This window comes from Gymnoscopelus braueri, assembly GCF_963280865.1.
Source record: "Gymnoscopelus braueri genome assembly, chromosome: 9".
Lineage (NCBI taxonomy): Eukaryota > Metazoa > Chordata > Actinopteri > Myctophiformes > Myctophidae > Gymnoscopelus > Gymnoscopelus braueri.
Genome location: NC_137610.1, coordinates 13,206 through 34,542, shown reverse-complemented (window position 1 = coordinate 34,542; position 21,337 = coordinate 13,206). Strand labels below are relative to the sequence as shown.

Sequence of the window (21,337 nt, the reverse complement as noted above, 5' to 3'; positions counted from 1 at the left end):
GTTGTCAGGTAGAATTCCCAGAGTTTACAGCAAAAGCAATTAATTGTTTTTGTTTGTTTACTTTTCGCAACCACTTATCTCTGTGAGAGTGATTTTCCATTGACTGAAGAAGGAGTACAGGGCAAGGATGGAGACAGAAAATGATACAAAACTCTGTCCCTGTCCACCACAATGTAGCCAAAATAGCCAAGAATAGACAGACTCTGTGCAACACAACTCAGGAAAAAACCTAATCCCAGCCCGTGTCCCCAACCCACAAGTGTTTCTTTGATCTTCTGCAACCACCTATCTGTGTGAAAGTGTTCTTTACCTGAAGAATAAGAACAGGGCGAGGTTGGAGTCAGAAAATGATACGAGACTCTGTCCCTGTCAACCACCATATAGCCAAGAAGTGACAGACTACTCTCTGCAACGGAGCTCCCGAAAAAACCTAATCCTAGTCCCTTTCCTGTACAGCAGTGGCCCCCCGGTTGGTTCTTAGTCAGTACACTGGTCCCTGGTTCACTGTCAGTTGAAATCCAGTTGATATCTGTGATGTTAGCATCTCTGAACTGGGACAGCTGGTCTGTGATTGGAACATCACTACAGACATTGTTGAGGATAAGCTCAGTGTACACTCTGGAAACCAGCTTCCCAAACTCCTTGTCGAAGTCGGTTTCCTCCGAAACGTTTTTCACGGCGCAGTCATGATGAGGCGCATCCTCATAGTTCACTTTACCCTTGGGCAATCCCCTACCCTGAACCAGCAACACTTTCTCTAGAGCTTTGTGTAGGATATCTGTGACCTTAGCGTCTTTGATACAGTCAGTATTGGATAGTGAATTAATGTAATCAAACTTTTCTGTCTGAGCAGGAGACAGCAGGGCAGGCTCAGAGCATTCCATGTCGAGCAAGGGCTTATCCGAAGGTTTGCACGGAACACTGCCATTGATAAGAAACTCTACTGGTGGCAACTCTGTGGACTTGCCCTTTTTCAGCTTGGCTATCCATTGTCGGAGCGGCTTCATAAACGGAATGGTAATTAAGAACATGTTAGGAGTCAATCCAAGCTTAGATTTGGGAGTCATGTCGTTCCGGTGACATGGCAGCTGATGGATGGGGAACCACTCAATGTTCCGGATCTCCTTCCTGGTTCTGGGGTGGAACTTGGTCTCCTTGGAGACTCCAGGTATTATATACAACCGGGCCAGCTGGTCCGTGATTGGATCTCTGAAGACGTCTCTAAACACGTCGCTGAGGATAAGCTCTATGTACATGTCTTCACATATACGATCTTTGATGTCGAAGCCAGTTTCCTCATAAACTTCTCGCACGGCGCAGTCGCGAGGCTCCTCACCGTCGTTGACTTTGCCCTTGGGGAACCCCCACCCTGTCTTTGCAAAGTAACCCTGAACCAGCAGCACGTGTTCCAGAGCTTCGTCTAGGATGATGGCGCCGTAGGTGGGGATGCCCATCTTGTAAAGCTTCCACTGCTCAAGGACCTGGTGGATGTCTTCCCCGCGAGGGAGCAGAAAGGGACAGTGGTGGAAGACAGCCCTGGTGAAGTCCCTCATTCCACACTGAGGTAATCCGTGCTGCTGCTGCAGGAAGTCCAGGTAGAACCAGTGGGCCAGTTCAATCTGGAAACAGAGCCGGACGGCGTTGTCTCTCTCCTCGTCAGGGATGTGGAGGAGGAAGCGGCTGCACAGGTCATCCAGAACCGAGGAAGGAATGTCAGCGCGTTTGCTTTCCATGAGGTGAATGGGTTTGTAGAACATCAGCAGAACAAAAACAAAGCTAGCAGCTGATACAGCGTCTGAATGTATGGACTGATCACTGCGGAGCCGGTCTATCAAACTTTAAGTTGAGCAGTATGTCATCAGCCAAGACCAAATATGGTGTCAGCCCTGGCTAGGAGCACGTTTTCATCTTGGCCAAATACAGTGATGACTGACAGTTCTGACATCATGAGCTGGCCAAGTAGTATGATGAACAGGCACTCTGTGGTTCATGCCCAAATAAGGAGATGAGATGACTGATATCTACATTCCAGTCTTGGTAGTCTTGGTCTTGGTATTATGCCCTAATATGCAGATGATTGACATCATAGTACTGATGACATCATGACTGACATTATGGACTCCATTATTTATTTTATTTATTTTATTTATTTTATTTATTTTATTTATTTTATTTATTTTATTTATTTTATTTATTTTATTTATTTTATTTATTTTATTTATTTTATTTAATTTATTTAATTTATTTAATTTATTTAATTTATTTAATTTATTTAATTTATTTTATTTATTTGGCTGCCAGCACCTGGCCTGTCTGCCATGCGTTATTTGATTGTATAATGATATAACAGTGAAACATTCATTGTCAAAAGCAATAGAAATAGGTTTTCCCAAATTGATTGCTTCACATTTTTTCCGTGTGTCGCAAGCTGCGTTCATGATTTGCGGCATTTTGTTCAAAACGGACCAATCCTGCAAACTTTGGAAGCCAAAACCTTAGCCAATCAGGATGGAATATGGAAAATCGGACAGATCCGTGTTGATCACATGACTATACTGTGTAATATCAGTAATATCAAAAAAAAAATTCGCACAAATCGGCCACCTGGTGGCGCTATAACAGGCCCATGTAAAAAAAATTGGGCAGAGGATCTGAATTGGAATCCAGGGAGTGTGTGTGTGCACAGTTTCGCAGCGACCGGGCCAACGGTGCCGGAGATTAGCTGTTCACAGACAGATGGACACACGGACACACAGACACACGGACGGACGGACGGACAGACAGGGGGTAAAACATACTCTCTCGCCATGCCTTTCGGCCTGGCGGAGACAACAAACGGGATATGCACATAAACGTGTCTGGGGTATAATTTAATTTCTAATGATTATTGTGTTTTAAAAAATCACATTTCTAAGTCCTCCCACCAAATTACCTTTCTATTACCCAGTTTGTAGAACAGATAACAAACTCTCCTATTATGCGACGGGGGCCACAACGGGACGCACGGGACGGACGGACGGACGGACGGACGGGGGGGTTGACCGCGACGGGATGAGCGGGGGACGGGGGACGGGACGAGACACGCAATCAGTGGCGTACCCACCATAGAGGCAAGGCAGGCGGCCACCTGCCCATCTAAAATCTCGCATCCCCTAGAAAATAAAGTAAAAGACTGACTGAGAAACAGGCAGTGAAAAAAAATCCAAACAGAAAACTGGCCGTCGGGCCGTTAGCCCGCCAGACAGCCAATACACTATCCATTCATTAGAGCGACCCTCGCCTATAGTGATGCAAATGTCTTCATGGGGTGCGAGGGGTGGGGGTCTGGGCCATCACCTGTACTCACCTGGCATAAAAGGGGCTCTGAGAGCAGCTAGAGCCATTCATTACTAAACTACAACATGAAGAGACCACCGCTGAAGAAGAGATTCATCCAGAGGACACTACCTTTCACCACCACTGTCAAGACCAGGAGTCCTGGACCAGTCCAGGCGGCGCCAGGACCAGCGCAATATACATTCATACATTGATTATACTTGCATATTGTTTTTATTAGCGTTTTTCAGTTTTGTAGTCAGTGTAGTGTTGTTGTTAACTTGGTTCCCCCGCGATTTTTCCCCGAGTCCCCCCCCCTTCGGAGGGGGGGGGGGGGAATCTCGCCTGCCCTAAACGTAATTCCTGGTAACGCCACTGCACGCAATAACCCCACATTTGCAAGACCACTTTGGTAGAGGTTTGGGTTGTGTAGTTACCTTGCCATCATGATGTAACTCCAAAGGTGGACAAGAAATAAAAAATAATTTCATTGACTAGAAATTGATAATTTAAAATATGCTCCTTATTGACTTACAAAGAGGCTCCTTTAAACCCGTAACTAATAATTTATATATATATTTAAATATATTTATATATATATATTATACATATATATATATATATATATATATATATATATATATATATATATGTATATGTATGTGTTAGACATTTTTTATAATATTTTAAAAAATGGTAATATATTATCAAACATCTAACAACAATATGAACTATAGTGTTAACAGAGTGACAATGACATATCACCTGAGTCATTGTGAAACAATTATGATTCATGGTCACACACTATTTCAGTAATATAATTGCATTGATTATATCTTATTGTATTGATTTCATTTTATTTGAATGCAGGGTCATTCAAATGAGTCCATATATGTGGACACATGTGTTGAATTAACTGTGGAAAAACTTGAAGAACAAAGACACTGGATTAAGTAAACTTGGCTGTTAGCCTGCTCCTGACCAGGCTAACTTCACAGCTAAATTGCCACGGTAACTAAGGTAGGCTTGCTTCAATTCTCTTTCGTGGAATCGGGTCATGGCTAAACTTAGCCAGGGTGAACTGGGTAAACTAATCTTCAAGATAATTCAGCTTTCATGGAACCGATTCAGCCCTAATCCTGGCTAAATTAAGCCAGGATAGGGGTTAAAGCCAGGCTTTAGCTCTAATTCACCTTTCGAGGAATAGGGCCCAGGTCAGGTAGGTTATTGTGGGCCAGCAATGTTCAGAATTCGCCAATCAGGATGGAATATAAAAAATCGGACGGAACCATCTTGATCACTTGATCTCACTATCGAGATAATGTGTACCAATTTGCATGATGTTTGGACAACATTTGTAGGAGTAATTTAAAAAAAAAGTGTTGTAAAAGGGTGGCATTTGTTCTTCAACGTAGTGCGAATGCGCGTGCAAAGTTCCACCGCAATCGAACTCTGCGTTCATGATTTGCTGCATTTTGTTCAAAAACGGGCTACTCCTGGCAACTTTATATGTCAATGTTAGCCAATCAGGATGGAATCTGAAAATCAAACAGATCCATCTTGATCACATGACTATAGAGATCATGTGTACCGATTTGTGTGAAATTTGGATAAAATTTTAAGGCTTAAAATAAAAAATAAAAAATTAAGTCGGCCTCCTGGTGGTGCTATAAAAGGCAAATGTGAAAAATGCAGGGCATATGAATCAGAATCAGAATCAGAATCAGTTTTATTGTCACATCACAGGTTTACAAGGTAAAAAAGTGGGTGAAATTCGTTTTTGTACATCATTCCCATCAGAAAAAGTCTGCGACCAGCTGGACAGAAAAAAAGTCTGCGACCAGCTGGACAGTGCCGCCTGTTGTCAGGCTGCTGAACAAGGCTTATGCCTCATTCAGCATTCTGACAACAGTCGGATTAAAACTGCACCAGAACATGGTGGTGGAACTCTTGATACTGCGGTAGAGCCCCTTGCCCGGTCGCGGTCGTTGTAGGGGTTTGAACAGTTTGTGACTTGGGTGGTGCTTGTCCTTGATGATGCGCTTGGCTTTGACCACGCACCGCTTTTTGTACAGTTCCTGGAGCGCTGGGAGCTCGTCTCCCATTATCCGCTCTGCCGATCGCACTACTCGCTGTAGGCTGATCTTTTCTCGGGCAGTTCAGTTCCCGTACCAGGCCGTGACACAGCCTGTTAGGATGCCTTCAACAGAACTGTTGTAATACAGCCTGAGGATGCGATGTCCTACTCCGAGCTTCTTCAGGCGGCGGAGCCAGTACAGTCGCTGCTGAGCCTTTTTCCTCACGTGTGTGGTGTGCGTCTCCCATTTGAGGTCCTCCTCGATGTGTACTCCGAGGAACTTGAACTCGCTGACCCTTTCCACTACAGCACCGTCGATGAGGATGGGCGCATGGTCTCTCCGCGGCCTCCTGAAGTCCACGATCAGTTCTTTGGTCTTGTCGACGTTAAGAGTGAGGTTGTTCTCCCGGCAACAGAGTGCCAGTGAGTTGATCTCCTCTCTATAGTCAGACTCGTCGTTGTTGACGATTCGGCCTATCACTGTCGTGTCGTCCGCGTACTTTATGATGGTGTTGGAGACGTGTGTGGCTATGCAGTCATACGTGTACAGGGAGTAGAGGAGAGGGCTCAGCATGCATCCCTGGGGTGCTCCGGTGTTGAGGGTCAGGGGGTCGGATGTGATGCTGCCCATTCTCACCACCTGATGTCGGTTGGACAAGAAGTCCTGTATCCAGTCGCACATGCTTGGGTGTAGCCCTAGGTCTCTGAGCTTTTTGTCAAGTATTGCTGGGACAATGGTGTTGAATGCTGAGCTGTAGTCCACGAACAGCATACGTACATATTTGTCCTTCAGCAGCTTGTTGTCCATGTGCGAGAGGACGGTGTGGAGAGCCATGGCAATAGCGTCGTCGATGGATCTGTTTTTGCGGTATGCATACTGCCACGGATCCAGCGAGGCAGGTAGCGTGGAGCTGATGTATTCCCTCACCAGTTTCTCGAAGCACTTGCTGACGATCGGGGTGAGAGCGACAGGTCTCCAGTCGTTCAGGCATGTCACTTTGGCCTTTTTGGGAATGGGCACAATGGTTGACATTTTGAACCCTGCAGGGACCACAGCCTGGGAGAGGGAGAGGTTAAAGATGTCAGCGAAGACACCCGCCAGCTGGTCTGCACATGCCTTAAGGACCCGGCCTGGAATCCCATCAGGTCCGGCTGCCTTGTGGATGTTGACCCGTGCGAAGGCTGTACGCACTTCTCTCTCCGAGATGATAAGAGGGTTCTCCTCTGCTGGTGCTGCTGATGGCCCCGCTTGGCTGCCGCGGTTGGGGCTGATCTCAAACCGGCCGTAGAAAGTGTTCAGTTCGTTGGGGAGGGAGGCAGGCGGGTTCACCTCGCTTCTGGTTCTTGTTTTGCAGTCTGTCAAGGTGTGTACCGCCTGCCACGTGCTCCTGATGTCGCCATTGCTGAGTTGGTCTTGCATCTTTTTTGTGTAGGCCTTTTTCGCCTTCCTGATGGCACTGTTTAGGGCCGCGCGTGTCGTGTTGCGCGTTTCCACGTCGCCAGATTTGAAACCAGCATCCCGTTCATGCAGATGTGCACGTACTCCGCTGTCCATCCATGGTTTCTGATTGGGATAGATCCGAACTGTCTTTTTTGGGACTATGTCAACTATGCACTTACTGATAAAACCAGTGACTGAGTCTGAGAGTTTGTTGATGTTATTCCCAGCGGAATATTCTTAAACATCCCCCAGTCAGTCTGGTAGAAGCAGGATTGTAGCATAGCGTCTTTGTCCTCAGACCAGATTCAGATTTCCTTCTCAACGACCGGCTCCCTTTTTAGCCTCTGTTTGTAGGCAGGTAGCAGCTGGATGGCGTAGTGGTCAGAGCTTCCTAGCGGTGGGCGGCGGAGAGCTTTGTATCCATCCTTGAAGGGCGTGTAGCAGTGGTCAAGAATATTGTCACCACGGGTACTGCAGGTGACATGCTGGTGGAATTTGGGAAAGACCTTTTTTAAGTCTGTCCGGTTGAAGTCGCCTAGGCAGATGGCTGCGCAGTCCGGGTGGCGATTTTCTTGTGCACTGATCGCCTGGTGTAATTCCCTCATAGCTGTGTCCTTATTAGCTCCAGGATGAATGCAAACAACGGCTACAATCACAATGCTGAAGTCGCGTGGTAGGTAGAAAGGACGGCAGGCTATGATTAAAAGTTCAAGGTCTGGTGAGCAGTGACTATCTAGGATTTTAACATCTTTGCACTAGTTGTTGTTGACCAAGGCACAAACTCCCCCCCCACGTTGCTTACCGCTTGGTACAGGGTCTCTGTCTTTCCTATACGCGGTGAAGCCAGGGGGAGTGATGGAAGAATCAGATGCTAACTCCGTTAGCCACGTCTCTGTTAGCACAATAATCGACGTGTTCCTCGTCTCACTGTTATACTTAACGCGCGCCAGCAAGTAGTCCATAGTGGTCACTGTTCTTGATTCACACAGGGATCTAACGTTCGCCAGCAGGATTGAAGGCAGTGCAGGTTTATATCCACGTTTTGTTGTTCTTACGAGGAGACCCGCTCTTGTCCCTCGTCGACCTGGCCGTCTTCTTCGCCGCTTCGGCTTTGTCCCAGCCGAGACAAAGGGAAGCCCTCCCCCCACCCAGCCGAGTGGAAGGTTTTCGGCAAAAAAGTCCGGAATTCTGTGTGTAATCGCTGTGCTGATGTCCATAAGTGCTTGTCTGTCATAACTCCTTAGACACCCGACGGTGTAGGAAAAAAAGAGAAGGCTAAAAAATACTAAAAAGACGGAAAAACGTTGCGACGCTCCGGAGCGTGTACGAAAGCAGCCTTCCTTGGAGCGCCATGTCCTCTAGTAGACAGGGCAAAAGCTATAACAACCTGATTAACGGGTGTATCAAACTTCTCTCATGTTCCTAATATTATTTTTCACATAGAATCTAATTCTGCTTGGGCCATCTTTGTATTGCGCATAGTTAATGAGATAATTTGCATATTTGATAAAACTAGCAGAAATAACGAGTATAGGTCATCCAACTTGTGTTTTGGTGGGTTTCTGCTAAAATAATGAACATTTTATCTCATTCAGGTGTAAGGACCCTTACAGTGTAACCATTGGGTATGTTTATGGTAACTAATTAGCATATATTATGCATGTACGACACAAAGCAAACGCATGGTCATTTTCTGTTCAGTGTTATTCCAAGTACTTATTTTTTACAAATATTATTCCTGTACATCTGACCACTACTGAAGCAGTAAATGTCCCAATAAACTGCTCTTTGTTCATGTAATAAGCTATTTATGGTCATACAAATAGGTTCTATTTATCAATTATTATGATTCTAGACCATATTTCTGGAAAACAATCCAACATTTTTGGATCGTGCATAATATGTAATTAGATCATTTGTATATTTGAGCAAATTGGTGGAAAAATGCATAATAAGGGTGTAGGTAAACCAATATAAGTGGTATTTAGGACACAAAATATTCAAATTGTTATCAGATATGACATGTTTAAATATAGTTTAAAAAACATTATGAGATATTGCAGATTGTGTATGCAAATTGGGTAAATCTTTACATTTATTGTTCAAATACGAGTTATTTTTCATAAGAATATCATAGCAAAGCAAATTATTTTACTAAATTGGCCTAAATAGTGTAGCGTTCAAGAGTGTGCACTGGGTAAGGGGGGGGGGGGCATGCCATAATGCTGTACATTCTGTAAAACTAAAACATATCAAGATAGAACGAACATGTCAAATACGGTTGTGTTACTACTACTATGGTTAACCAGTCTGAAGAGTGTTTGTATGGAATACATTGCTGCTGCCAGCCATTGTCCTATGGTGTGGCATCTTGCTTAAGACATTGTTTCCAGACAAACCTCTTCAAATGTTCCTGCGAGCTACGTTTGTCAGGAAGACACAATCCTTTATTAACCTTCTGTTGACAAATGTGAATAGCCTCAAAAACTCCACAAAGATGTCTGAACTAAGATCCATGTTTGGAAATGGCAAGGTAGGGGTTCTCTCTTTTTCAGAAACAAAACTGGATGACTCAGTAGATGATTCTGAAATTGAGATTATAGGCTACAATGTCATTAGGAAAGACGATTCCTCAACCAATCAGATCAGTCTGCCTACATTCCACACACCTGATCATTGTTCCCTCATCAACTCCTCTCTGTATTTAAACCACGTCACGCCTTTATCTCCATGTCAGTTCCTATTTGTTTGTCTGTGTACCTTGACCACATTTGCTGTACCCAGTTGTGTGTGCCTGCCTGTATCAGTGTACACCACCAGATGAATCGGTGACCATTGGTTACAAACAAATATAAGTGGTCTGATCAACAGATCATTTCATAACCTTAGAAACAAATCAATGACACATACTATTTTAAGAGTTTAGAGCATCCTAATCACAAACATTACATTACATTACATTACAGTCATTTAGCAGACGCTTTTATCCAAAGCGACTTACAATAGTGTATTCAACATAGGTAGGGAACGAAAACTACTAATCACCAGAAGTCTTTAGTGCATTTTCTGCAAAAACAAGCAACCAAGAGTATACCTAGCGCTAAGGTAAAAGTGCAATATATCAGCTACCTATTTCCTTAAACAGATGAGACAAAATAGCTAAATCAAATGAGCATGAGCTAAAACAAATAAGTGTATCGACTAAACAAGATCCAATAAACAATACAGCAATAGAAAACAAGCGTTCGTACAACTAGTTAACAACAAGTAGGTCAGGCAGAGAGGAAGGGTAGTGTTTCCTGAAGAGGTGGGTTTTCAATATGGGCAGTGACTCTGCTGTCCTAACATCAGTGGGAAGTTCATTCCACCACTGTGGGGCCAGAACAGAAAAGAGTCGTGACCGTGTGGATCGGCCAGAAGGACCCTTGAGTGACGAGGCAATCAGTCGCCCCGAGGTGGCAGACCGAAGTGGTCGGGCAGGGGTGTAGGCATCGACCATAGCCCGGAGGTAAGAAGGAGCTGTTCCTTTCACTGCCCTATAGGCTAGCACCAGGGTTTTGAACTGGATGCGAGCCGCTACGGGGAGCCAGTGTAGAGAACGGAGAAGGATGGTTGTGTGGGAGAACTTGGGGCGGTTGAACACCAGACGAGCCGCAGCTTTCTGAACAAGCTCCAGAGGTTTGATGGCAGATGCCGGAGCACCAGCAAGGAGGGAGTTGCAGTAGTCCAGGCGGGAGATGACGAGAGCCTGGATGAGCACCTGGGCTGCCTTCTCCGTGAGGAATGGGCGAATCCTCCTGATGTTGTAGAGGAGGAATCTGCAGGACCTTGTCACTGATGCGATGTTTGCCGAGAACGTCAGTTGATCGTCCAGGGTCACACCCAGATTCTTCGCAGTCCGAGTTGAGGTCACCACAGCATTATCAATGGTGATGGCCATGTCTCGGTGCGGACAGCCCTTCCCCGGGAGGAACATCAGCTCGGTCTTGTCCAGGTTGAGCTTCAGGTGGTTTGTCGACATCCACTCCGAGATGTCAGCCAGACAAGCAGCAATGCGTGCCTCCACTTGGGTATCAGAGGGGGGGAATGAGAGGATCAGCTGGGTGTCATCGGCATAGCAGTGGTAGGAAAAGCCATGGGAGTGGATGACAGCACCCAGAGATGTAGTGTAGAGAGAGAAAAGAAGAGGACCCAGAACCGAGCCTTGGGGAACCCCAGTTGTGAGCCTGTGTGGTTCTGACACAGACCCTCTCAGCATCACCTGGTAGGAGCGACCCGTCAGGTAGGATGCAAACAGGGAGAGTGCAGAGCCTGAGACACCCATCCCCTCGAGGGTGGAGAGGAGGATCTGATGGTTCACCGTGTCGAACGCTGCAGACAGGTCCAGGAGTATCAGAACGGAGGAGAGAGAGTTCGCTCTAGCGGCATGGAGCGACTCCGTCACTGCCAGGAGGGCAGTCTCTGTCGAGTGACCCACTTTGAACCCAGACTGGTTGGAGTCCAGGAGGTTGTTCTGGTGGAGATAGGAGGACAATTGTTTAAAGACAGCACGTTCGAGAGTTTTAGATAGGAAGGATAGAAGGAAAACCGGTCTGTAGTTCTTGATCTCAGAGGGGTCAAGTGTCGGTTTCTTCAGGAGGGGGGTGACTCTGGCAGTCTTGAAAGTAGAGGGAAAGTAGCCAGATGTCAGAGAGGTGTTAATAAGGTGGGTTAAGAAGGGAAGAAGTTCAGGTGCAATAGACTGCAACAGAGTGGAAACAAATCAAAACTAATTTAACAATAGCGTCCTCGGAGCAGACAAAATCACGGAAAGTTAGTAACATTTTAACTTGCTCTTTCATCATAGAAATAAGTGGGCTTATAACCAAAACGATCCATGTTCTTTGGGTGAAATTGTGTTAGTGTTCCGTGGAGAAATATTGTTAGTGGGAATGAAAACATAGTCGCACCACCGGAAGTGGAAGGCTGAAGGCAGACCAAAACCCCTGTTTCCCTGAGCACGAGTCCTCCGTACAGCTCCGCCCAGAGCCAAGTAAATAAGTGAATAAGTAAAAAACAGCAGAGGGCACTGTTTTTCCTTTTTATTTGACGATGGGTTCCCAGATTGACATGTTATTATCATAAGGTTATTCGGCTGTATAGGCCCATCTCATTCCTCTGAACCAGCATTAACCTGTTTCATCCCAGTCAAACTCATGGGTGAGCAGTTTGGCCTTGGTTACTTTGAGTTCTTGGTTTGATTTATTACAATGTTTGACGGTCTGTTCAAGTTGAATTACTTTTTGCTTTAAGGTCCATTCTAATTTTGATACTTGCTGTTTGGCAGCTTGTTTGTCTTTTTGAATTTTATTTATGTAGTTGATGGTTTGGATGGAGGTGAGCCATGCACGTCGTGCAAGTTCATCTCGTTCTTGGTCTTTACATGCATACTGTGGAGAAAATGTTGTAATTAGGCCTATGATGAAACAACAGAATTTGGCATCTGAGGATAAGTTTATAATATTTAGTTTAATTTAATTTAGCACTTACAATTAAAAGCTCCAATTTATCCCGGATAGGGTCTAGTCTAGATGGAAAGGGGGGTCCACGTGCATGGGTGGATTTTTTGACGCCACCTGTTTTTTCGTAATCCTTGAAGGGTGTATTTTAAGATTCTGCCAGGTAACAGGCTGAAAAACCCAAATTCGAAAATGTAAAAAAAGACAAAACAGCATAGCTATTCAAATAAACAACCTACAGGGACAAATTAACACATGTTTCCATACAATTAGGACCCAAGGAATTCATATGAAATGTTATTATTAAGATTCAAGCACATCTTGACTCTGTTTCGGGGCAAAAACTGCACAAAAATTGCTGAAAATGGTCGTATCACATCTATTACTTCTCTTTTTTACAAAATTCTTAGATGGATTTTTCCTTGCCAACAGTTTTTTTCTTAATCCTTGAAGGGTGTATTTCAAGATTATACCAGGTAACAGGCTGAAAAAAGGTCCCATGGGGTTCATTTTAACCCTTTCTTACATAACTCCTACCCGACCCCGAAAATGGAAAAAAAGAGAAAACAGCATAGCTATTAAACATATAAACAATAAACAACCTACAGGGACAAATGAACACATTTTCCAGACAATTGGAACCCAAGGAATTCATTAAAATTGTTATTATTAAGATTCTAGCATATCTTGACTCTATTACAGGACAGAAACTGCCCTCTCCCTGTTTCCTATACTGACATCCAAGGCAAGCAATCATAGTGTGGTGTGGGAGATATACAGCCCAGACATACAGCTCAGAGTCAGGCCAGGTGTGACTGCTTAAATCGGCCGATTTAAGCAGTCACACCTGGCCTGACTCTGAGCTGTATGTGACTGTACACCTGTTGTGTATTGATGTAATTGATGCACACAGGATAAATCAGTCATCCCCACACATACTCAAGGGAGAGTCAGTTTCATGTCTACACGGATACAGACTAATCATGAGAAAAAGAAGATTTTGCAGCACTGCTGAAGGCCCTAAAAATAAGATTCCACCGCTGTTATGCATTCTACATGTTCCAACAGTCTCTGAGTATGGTAATTTTACAGCCTTTGCCACCTGCAAAGGGGAGCCAAAGGAGAAGCTAACGTATCTACACAGCGTTCGTGATAAGAGACTCTCTAAAGAAGCCACTTCACCCTACCGTATGAATGACATTTGTGACCAGATACCATTCACATTGGAAGGCTTTAATTTGGATTCAACTGGCTATCATCAAAAGTGTTACAAATCGTTCACAGGGAATTTGCATCGTTTGCATGCTTCAAAGGCCTCTAACTCTGGTGAATCATCAGCGTCATCAATAAAGGACTCTCTACGCCAGTCCAAATCTCAACCAGATCAGGATCGATCTGAAGGTCGAAGGTGTTCCTTCTTGTTCCCTAATCTGTATATTTTTTGTGACAAGATAGATTTAAAGGTCAAAGGCAAGACTGAACGTCTTACACAGTTTCACAGTTGGAAACACAAAGAGCCAGCATGGAAAGTCATTGAGCCTAGGGCATGGGAATTGAACAGAGAGGCTCATTGTGGGCTGCGGAACACGGAACTAGGCATGACTTTGGTTACACCTGGCAGAGTGCTGTCCTCTTAAGGGGCCCCGGTTTGGCGTGGGGGGCCCCGCAAAACTGCATCTTCTGTAGTTTCGACTTAGAAGAATTCGGGGATATAAATGGATTTGTACCCCCCTGTCCCCGGGCCGAAATTGGCTTATACTCCCCTGTCCCCGGGCAACTAGCGCCCGCGGCTGTGGGTCCATACTCCGGGGGGGGTGCTTAAGAGTGGGTCCCCGGGTTCGGATGGAGAGCCAGGTAGAGGACTTAGCTGGGCTCTGGCTGGGCACCCCGGTGGGGGCCGGAGGCTCCCCGGGGCCGCGTGGAGAGCCGGGCAAAACCCCATCTTTTGCCGTTTTGACTTCTGGACATAGTCATTTTCACAGATTTTGACTTCTGGACATAGTCATTTGGAGACATTTTCCAGAATCCAAGCCATAGAGGCTGCATTGATCGATCGATCGATCGATCGATCGATCGATCGATCGATTGATGTGTGCTCGTCCTCTATCGGCGAGGGGGGTGTGGTTTGAAGCTAGGGGCGTGGCCTATCACCCTGGGGGCGTGTTTTGGAGCTGTGGGCGTGGCTTATCGGCCTGGGGGCGCGGCCTATCACCTTGGATTGGGGTTTTAAGCCGTGTGCTTGTCCTCTATCGGCGAGGGGGGTGTGGTTTGAAGCTGGGGGCGTGGCCTATCACCATGGGGGCGTGGTTTGGAGCGGTGGGCGTGGCTTATCGGCCTGGGGGCGTGGCCTATCACCTTGGATTGTGGTTTAAAGCCGTGTGCTTGTCCTCTATCGGCGAGGGGGGTGTGGTTTGAAGCTGGGGGCGTGGCCTATCACCATGGGGGCGTGGTTTGGAGCTATGGGCGTGGCCTATCACCTTGGGGGGCCACTTGGGGGGACTTTGAAGCATTAAAAAATGTCTAAAAATAATTTTAAAAAATCTAAAATATTTTTTTTTTCTCTATTTCCTCAAAATAGTTAAAAATGAGGAACGCTTCACGAATTTGCGTGTCATCCTTGCGCCCAGTGGAGGCCAATCTTTTCCTCCTCTGTTCCACACTGTGTTCCACACTTTCTCCCCCCTCCCCTCCTGTTAAAAGGAGTGAAACTGGAAAAGAGAAGAAATTCTACCTATTTCATTGGCCGGTTTCAGTTCTCTCTCTCCCCCCCCATGCTCTGATTGGCCCTCACCCCCAAACAGTAGCTCACCGGCGGCCATGACAGTTATGCACTGCAGTGGAGATGGAGAAGGACAAATTAATTTAATCCTACTAAATCACAGGGCGCCTCAAATGAATTAAAGTTTGCATCTGGCACTGGGCAAGGCTTTGATAAGGCTTCCGCTTTGTATTTGATAGCTTTTGATGCATATTTGACCAAGCTGTGTGTGCTTTTATCAGGGCTAACTTGGAGGGCAGCTGCTAACAGAGGATTAGTTTTATTCAACTTTAATTGCTATTAAATCACAGGGCGCCTCAAACGAATCAAAGTTTACATCTGGCATGAGGTAAGGCTTTCACAAGGTTTCTGCTTTTTATTTGGGAGCTTTAGGTGAAGTTTTGACCGATTTGTGTGCTTTTGATCTGCAGGCAAGGCATAGCAATTAGCATGTTAGCTCCGTTTTTGTAAACAAACCTATGAAATGCATAAACTGCCATCAAAGCGACAATCTACAGTACAGTTCACATTCAAGAGAGCAGAGAGAGAACCTATTAAATGCATAAACTGCCATCAAAGCGACAATCAACAATGTACAGTACACATTCACATTCATTCAAGAGAGCAGAGTGCAGTCTGATCTGTGAACACAAGAGTGGAGTGTTTTGCATTTGCCTTACCTGACAATCTGACAGGAGAAAGCCTATATTTGACCCCTTTGGCTGATTAATTAAATCATGTATTCATTAATTAGAACCAAATGGACCCCTGTTGTTTATGTAACAGTGAGGGTAACAATGTTGTGTTTAATTGGCTCCTTTGATTAAATGAAGGGGTTCCAGTGTCATTCATCTCAGAGTTAAATTCACATTGATTTTACAAGATAAGATACAAGTGCCATTAAAGGGGGGGGGGGGGGTCTGTGAAAGTGTTGTTTTATTTTATATTTTATATTTAATTTCATTGAACTGGCTGGCTCAGTTTGTGCATGCATGCAACTGCTAGACATGGTGTTCAGGAGGCCAAAACCAAAGCTTTCGTTCAGATCTGACCTCTGGTCACGCGGTGCAACTCCGCGGAAAGCTCGAAAATATGGCCACTGTCACCTGTCTGCTTTGCAATGTGAAAGAAATTAATTAAGGGAGGGTTCTAGAGAGGTATTACACTCACTGTTGTCCTGACAGCTTCCTTATTGTCCGCCGCTCAGCATCCATCCGTCAGCGTCAGCAGCAGCAGCAGCAGCATCACATCAACAGCAGGACATCACATCTGTCAGAACCACATTGCAACCATCAGGCAGGGCAAGGCAGATCACGTCACAGAGCAGCATGGCATTCAGTTTGACAGACAGCCACCAAGCACAAAAAGTGCACCAAAGGGCAACTTTATTGTTCTGGCAGGCTAATGTCTCACATTCACATTGCTTTGGATTTCTTTCATTCACAGAGCGTTGTGTCTTTCTATTCAGGACAACACAAACAGACAGTTTGATTTGTTTCATTCACATTCAGTGCAGTACACATTGACATTCAAGAGAGCAGAGTGCAGTCTGATCTGTGAACACAAGAGTGGAGTGTTTTGCATTTGCCCTTACCTGTACAGTGCATGCTTACTACAAATCGTCCTCCATTACCTCATAAAATCTTCATTTCTTCCGTTTTCTTCCATAAAAACACCAAACAAACGCTCTTTCCCCCCAAAACACTCCCTAGACCAACTAAAATGGAGAAAATTGACCAGTTTGCAAGTATCAAAATACAATAATAAACAGTAGAAAAAAGGGATCAAATATACAGCTTGAGGGGGTACAGCATTGTGTAAGCAGAGCTACCTCACATTTTGTCCTTGTGTACATATTAAGCATACAGCCTATAAAGTAGTCATTACATTTGGTTTTTGGACAAATACATGCTTTTAAACGCTACACAAAATAAGTTTTAAATGTGTTTAGCTCTGTGTATATGTGCAACAGGTCTAGAGGTCACTCAGAGTGCCACAGATTTTAAGGCTTGCTGGAGAGATAACACCGTGCTGCAGAGGAGCCCTCCTGCTGTGTGGATACAATAAGGACACTTTGCCTTGGCTTTTACCAACAACATGACCGATGTTTGCACCGGTCAAAGTACTTGGCTTTTACCAACAACATGACCGATGTTTGCACCCAACCACAACTTCTTGTGTACAGCTAAAACAGGGGCTTATATTGTTACAATTATAACGGCGATTCTGTTTCATAGACGCAGAGTATTGACAGGTTGAAGAGAGAGATAAGCATGTGGTTAATGGATAAAATAAATAAAGGAAAAAGCTACAAGAATAAGCAGAAGAGATGCCACTACATACTGGAGAATATTCAGTAATATATCTCTGAGAGGCAAATATAGACTGCAATGTAAAATCGATGACAATTGAAAGGTGGCAATGTAATGGTGGAACCAAATGGACCCGTCAGGGTCTCATGCATTCTAATTTGGCTTTCACAGCAGGGAAAAGCACAGAGTCGAAAACGGGACTCTCTGAACATGACAAGTAACAGACTGACAAAGCCATTATTGGACTTTGGAGCAGGGGAGAAATAACAGAGGAGAGAAGAGTGTTTATGGAATGAATTCTTGAAGTGGCAGAGTGGCAGATCGGATGACATAGAACGCAAAGTGGCCGCATGTGCCAGCTGCGCTGTGCGTAAAAGGAGAGCGAGCACCGCGGCCGCACAGTTCACTTGTCGTTGTGCGTGCGTGCGCGCTTGCTGTCGGTGGAGGGAGGGAGGGAGGGAAGGGAGGGGAGGTGAGGGGAGAGACCGACCGCATGGCTAATTTGCATAGGATATTCATCTCCTCCGTGAACGGGCGAGGGGAGGGCTCCCTCCGCTGTAATGTTCCAATACCTCAACCTGCCGTATCGTTCGCTTATCCCGCGGGGATAATGGGGAAAAATACTCCCCGTGATCCCCCGGCCCCGCGGCGCCGGGTGCGGGCCCCGGGGGCCGGCGGCGCCAAAAGCGCCGCCCGGCCTGCGGTCGGGCGCGCGGGGTTTATTGCACACGCGGCGTGGAGTAGATTGGCCACCTTGCTATTCCTATGGTGGGTCCCAATCTTCTCTGTATCGTTCCAATTTGTGTCCTATTTGTCCTATTTGCCTGATCTTCTCTGTATCGCTCCAATTTCCGCTCGCGCAAGGATGACACGCAAATTCGTGAAGCGTTCCTCATTTTTAACTATTTTGAGAAAAAAGAGAAAAAAAAAATATTTTAGATTATTTTAAATTATTTTTCGACATTTTTTAATGCTTCAAAGTCCCCCCAAGTGGCCCCCGAGGTGATAGGCCACGCCCACAGCTCCAAACCACGCCCCCATGGTGATAGGCCACGCCCCCAGCTTCAAACCACACACCCCTCGCCGATAGAGGACAAGCACACGGCTTTAAACCACAATCCAAGGTGATAGGCCACGCCCCCAGGCCGATAAGCCCCGCCCACAGCTCCACAACACGCCCCCATGGTGATAGGCCACGCCCCCAGCTTCAAACCACACCCCGCTCGCCGAGAGAGGACAAGCACACGGCTTTAAACCACAATCCAAGGTGATAGGCCACGCCCCCAGGCCGATAAGCCACGCCCACAGCTCCAAAACACGCCCCATGGTGATAGGCCACGCCCCCAGCTTCAAACCACACCCCCCTCGCCGAGAGAGGACAAGCACACGGCTTAAAACCACAATCCAAGGTGATAGGCCACGCCCCCAGGCTGATAAGCCACGCCCACGGCTCCAAAACACGCCCCCATGGTGATAGGCCACGCCCCCAGCTTCAAACCACACCCCCCTCGCCGAGAGAGGACAAGCACACGGCTTAAAACCCCAATCCAAGGTGATAGGCCACGCCCCCAGGCCGATAAGCCACGCCCACGGCTCCAAAACACGCCCCCATGGTGATAGGCCACGCCCCCAGCTTCAAACCACACCCCCCTCGCCGAGAGAGGACAAGCACACGGCTTAAAACCCCAGTCCAAGGTGATAGGCCACGCCCCCAGGCCGATAAGCCACGCCCACAGCTGCAAAACACGCCCCCATGTCGATAGGCCACGCCCCCAGCTTCAAACCACACCCCCCTCGCCGATAGAGGACAAGCACACGGCTTTAAACCACAATCCAAGGTGATAGGCCACGCCCCCAAGCCGACAGGCCACGCCCACAGCTCCAAACCACTCCCTCCTCACCGATAGGCCACGCCCCCGGCTTCAAACCACACCCCCCGAAGCGATAGGCCACGCCCACAGAGCGGGTAGGGGAGGGCCCGGGGGGCGGGGTTAAGTGTTCGACCGATCAAACCGATCAATCGATCGATCGATCGATCAGTGCAGCCTCTATGGCTTGGATTGTGGAAAAATCTCTCCAAATGACTATGTCCAGAAGTCAAAATCTGTGAAAATGACTATGTCCAGAAGTCAAAACGGCGAAAGATGGGGTTTTGCCCGGCTCTCCACGCGGCCCCGGGGAGCCTCCGGCCCCCACCGGGGTGCCCAGCCAGAGCCCAGCTAAGTCCTCTACCTGGCTCTCCATCCGAACCCGGGGACCCACTCTTAAGCACCCCCCCCGGAGTCTGGACCCACAGCCGCGGGCGCTAGTTGCCCGGGGACAGGGGAGTATAAGCCAATTTCGGCCCGGGGACAGGGGGGTACAAATCCATTTATATCCCTGAATTCTTCTAAGTCGAAACTGCAGAAGATGCAGTTTTGCGGGGCCCCCCACGCCAAACCGAGGCCCCTTAAGAGGACAGCACTCTGCCAGGTGTAACCAAAGTCATGCCTGGTTCCGTGTTCCGCAGCCCACCTGAGCTTTCTACGCTGTAGCGCCCACTGGTGCTTCTCCAAAGTGTCCGATATTTCACTTTTTTTTTTTTTTTTTTTTTTAAGGATGCTTTCCTTAGGGGAAAAAAAAAAAGTTATCATTGTCCTTTTGGCATCAGTGTCCTTTTGGCATCAGTGTCCTTTTGGCACTTATAGGTTAAAAACATAACCCCAGTTATCATTGGCCTTTTGGCATTAGTGTCCTTTTGGCATCAGTGTCCTTTTGGCATCAATGTCCTTTTGGCATCAGTGTCCTTTTAGCATCAGTGTCCTTTTGGCACTTATCATTGTCCTTTTGGCATTAGTGTCCTTTTAGCATCTGTGTCCTTTTGGCACTTATCATTGTCCTTTTGGCATTAGTGTCCTTTTGGCATCAGTGTCCTTTTGGCATCAATGTCCTTTTGGCATCAGTGTCCTTTTAGCATCAGTGTCCTTTTGGCACTTATCATTGTCCTTTTGGCATTAGTGTCCTTTTAGCATCAGTGTCCTTTTGGCACTTATCATTGTCCTTTTGGGATTAGTGTCCTTTTGGCATCAGTGTCCTTTTGGCATCAATGTCCTTTTGGCATCAGTGTCCTGTTAGCATCAGTGTCCTTTTGGCACTTATCATTGTCCTTTTGGCATTAGTGTCCTTTTAGCATCAGTGTCCTTTTGGCACTTATCATTGTCCTTTTGGCATTAGTGTCCTTTTAGCATCAGTGTCCTTTTGGCACTTATCATTGTCCTTTTGGCATTAGTGTCCTTTTAGCATCAGTGTCCTTTTGGCACTTATCATTGTCCTTTTGGCATTAGTGTCCTTTTAGCATCAGTGTCCTTTTGGCACTTATCATTGTCCTTTTGGCATTAGTGTCCTTTTAGCATCAGTGTCCTTTTGGCACTTATCATTGTCCTTTTGGCATTAGTGTCCTTTTAGCATCAGTGTCCTTTTGGCACTTATCATTGTCCTTTTGGCATTAGTGTCCTTTTGGCATCAGTGTCCTTTTGGCACTTATCATTGTCCTTTTGGCATTAGTGTCCTTTTGGCATCAGTGTCCTTTTGGCACTTATCATTGTCCTTTTGGCATTAGTGTCCTTTTGGCATCAGTGTCCTTTTGGCACTTATCATTGTCCTTTTGGCATTAGTGTCCTTTTGGCATCAGTGTCCTTTTGGCACTTATCATTGTCCTTTTGGCATTAGTGTCCTTTTGGCATCAGTGTCCTTTTGGCACTTATCATTGTCCTTTTGGCATTAGTGTCCTTTTGGCATCAGTGTCCTTTTGGCATCAATGTCCTTTTGGCATCAGTGTCCTTTTAGCATCAGTGTCCTTTTGGCACTTATCATTGTCCTTTTGGCATTAGTGTCCTTTTAAAATCAGTGTCCTTTTGGCACTTATCATTGTCCTTTTGGCATTAGTGTCCTTTTAGC

General features: G+C 46.2%; 1 protein-coding gene across 1 annotated transcript; it reads right to left on the bottom strand.

Moving 5' to 3' along the window:
* Positions 1-229: 229 nt before the first annotated feature.
* Positions 230-1,733, bottom strand: LOC308091625 (m7GpppN-mRNA hydrolase-like; the record flags this gene model as incomplete). The annotated part of the gene is made up of 2 exons (XM_080437287.1): positions 230-310; positions 489-1,733. The coding sequence occupies 2 exons, from the start codon at positions 1,731-1,733 to the stop codon at positions 230-232; spliced, it is 1,326 nt and encodes a 441-aa protein (XP_080293413.1).
* Positions 1,734-21,337: the final 19,604 nt, after the last annotated feature.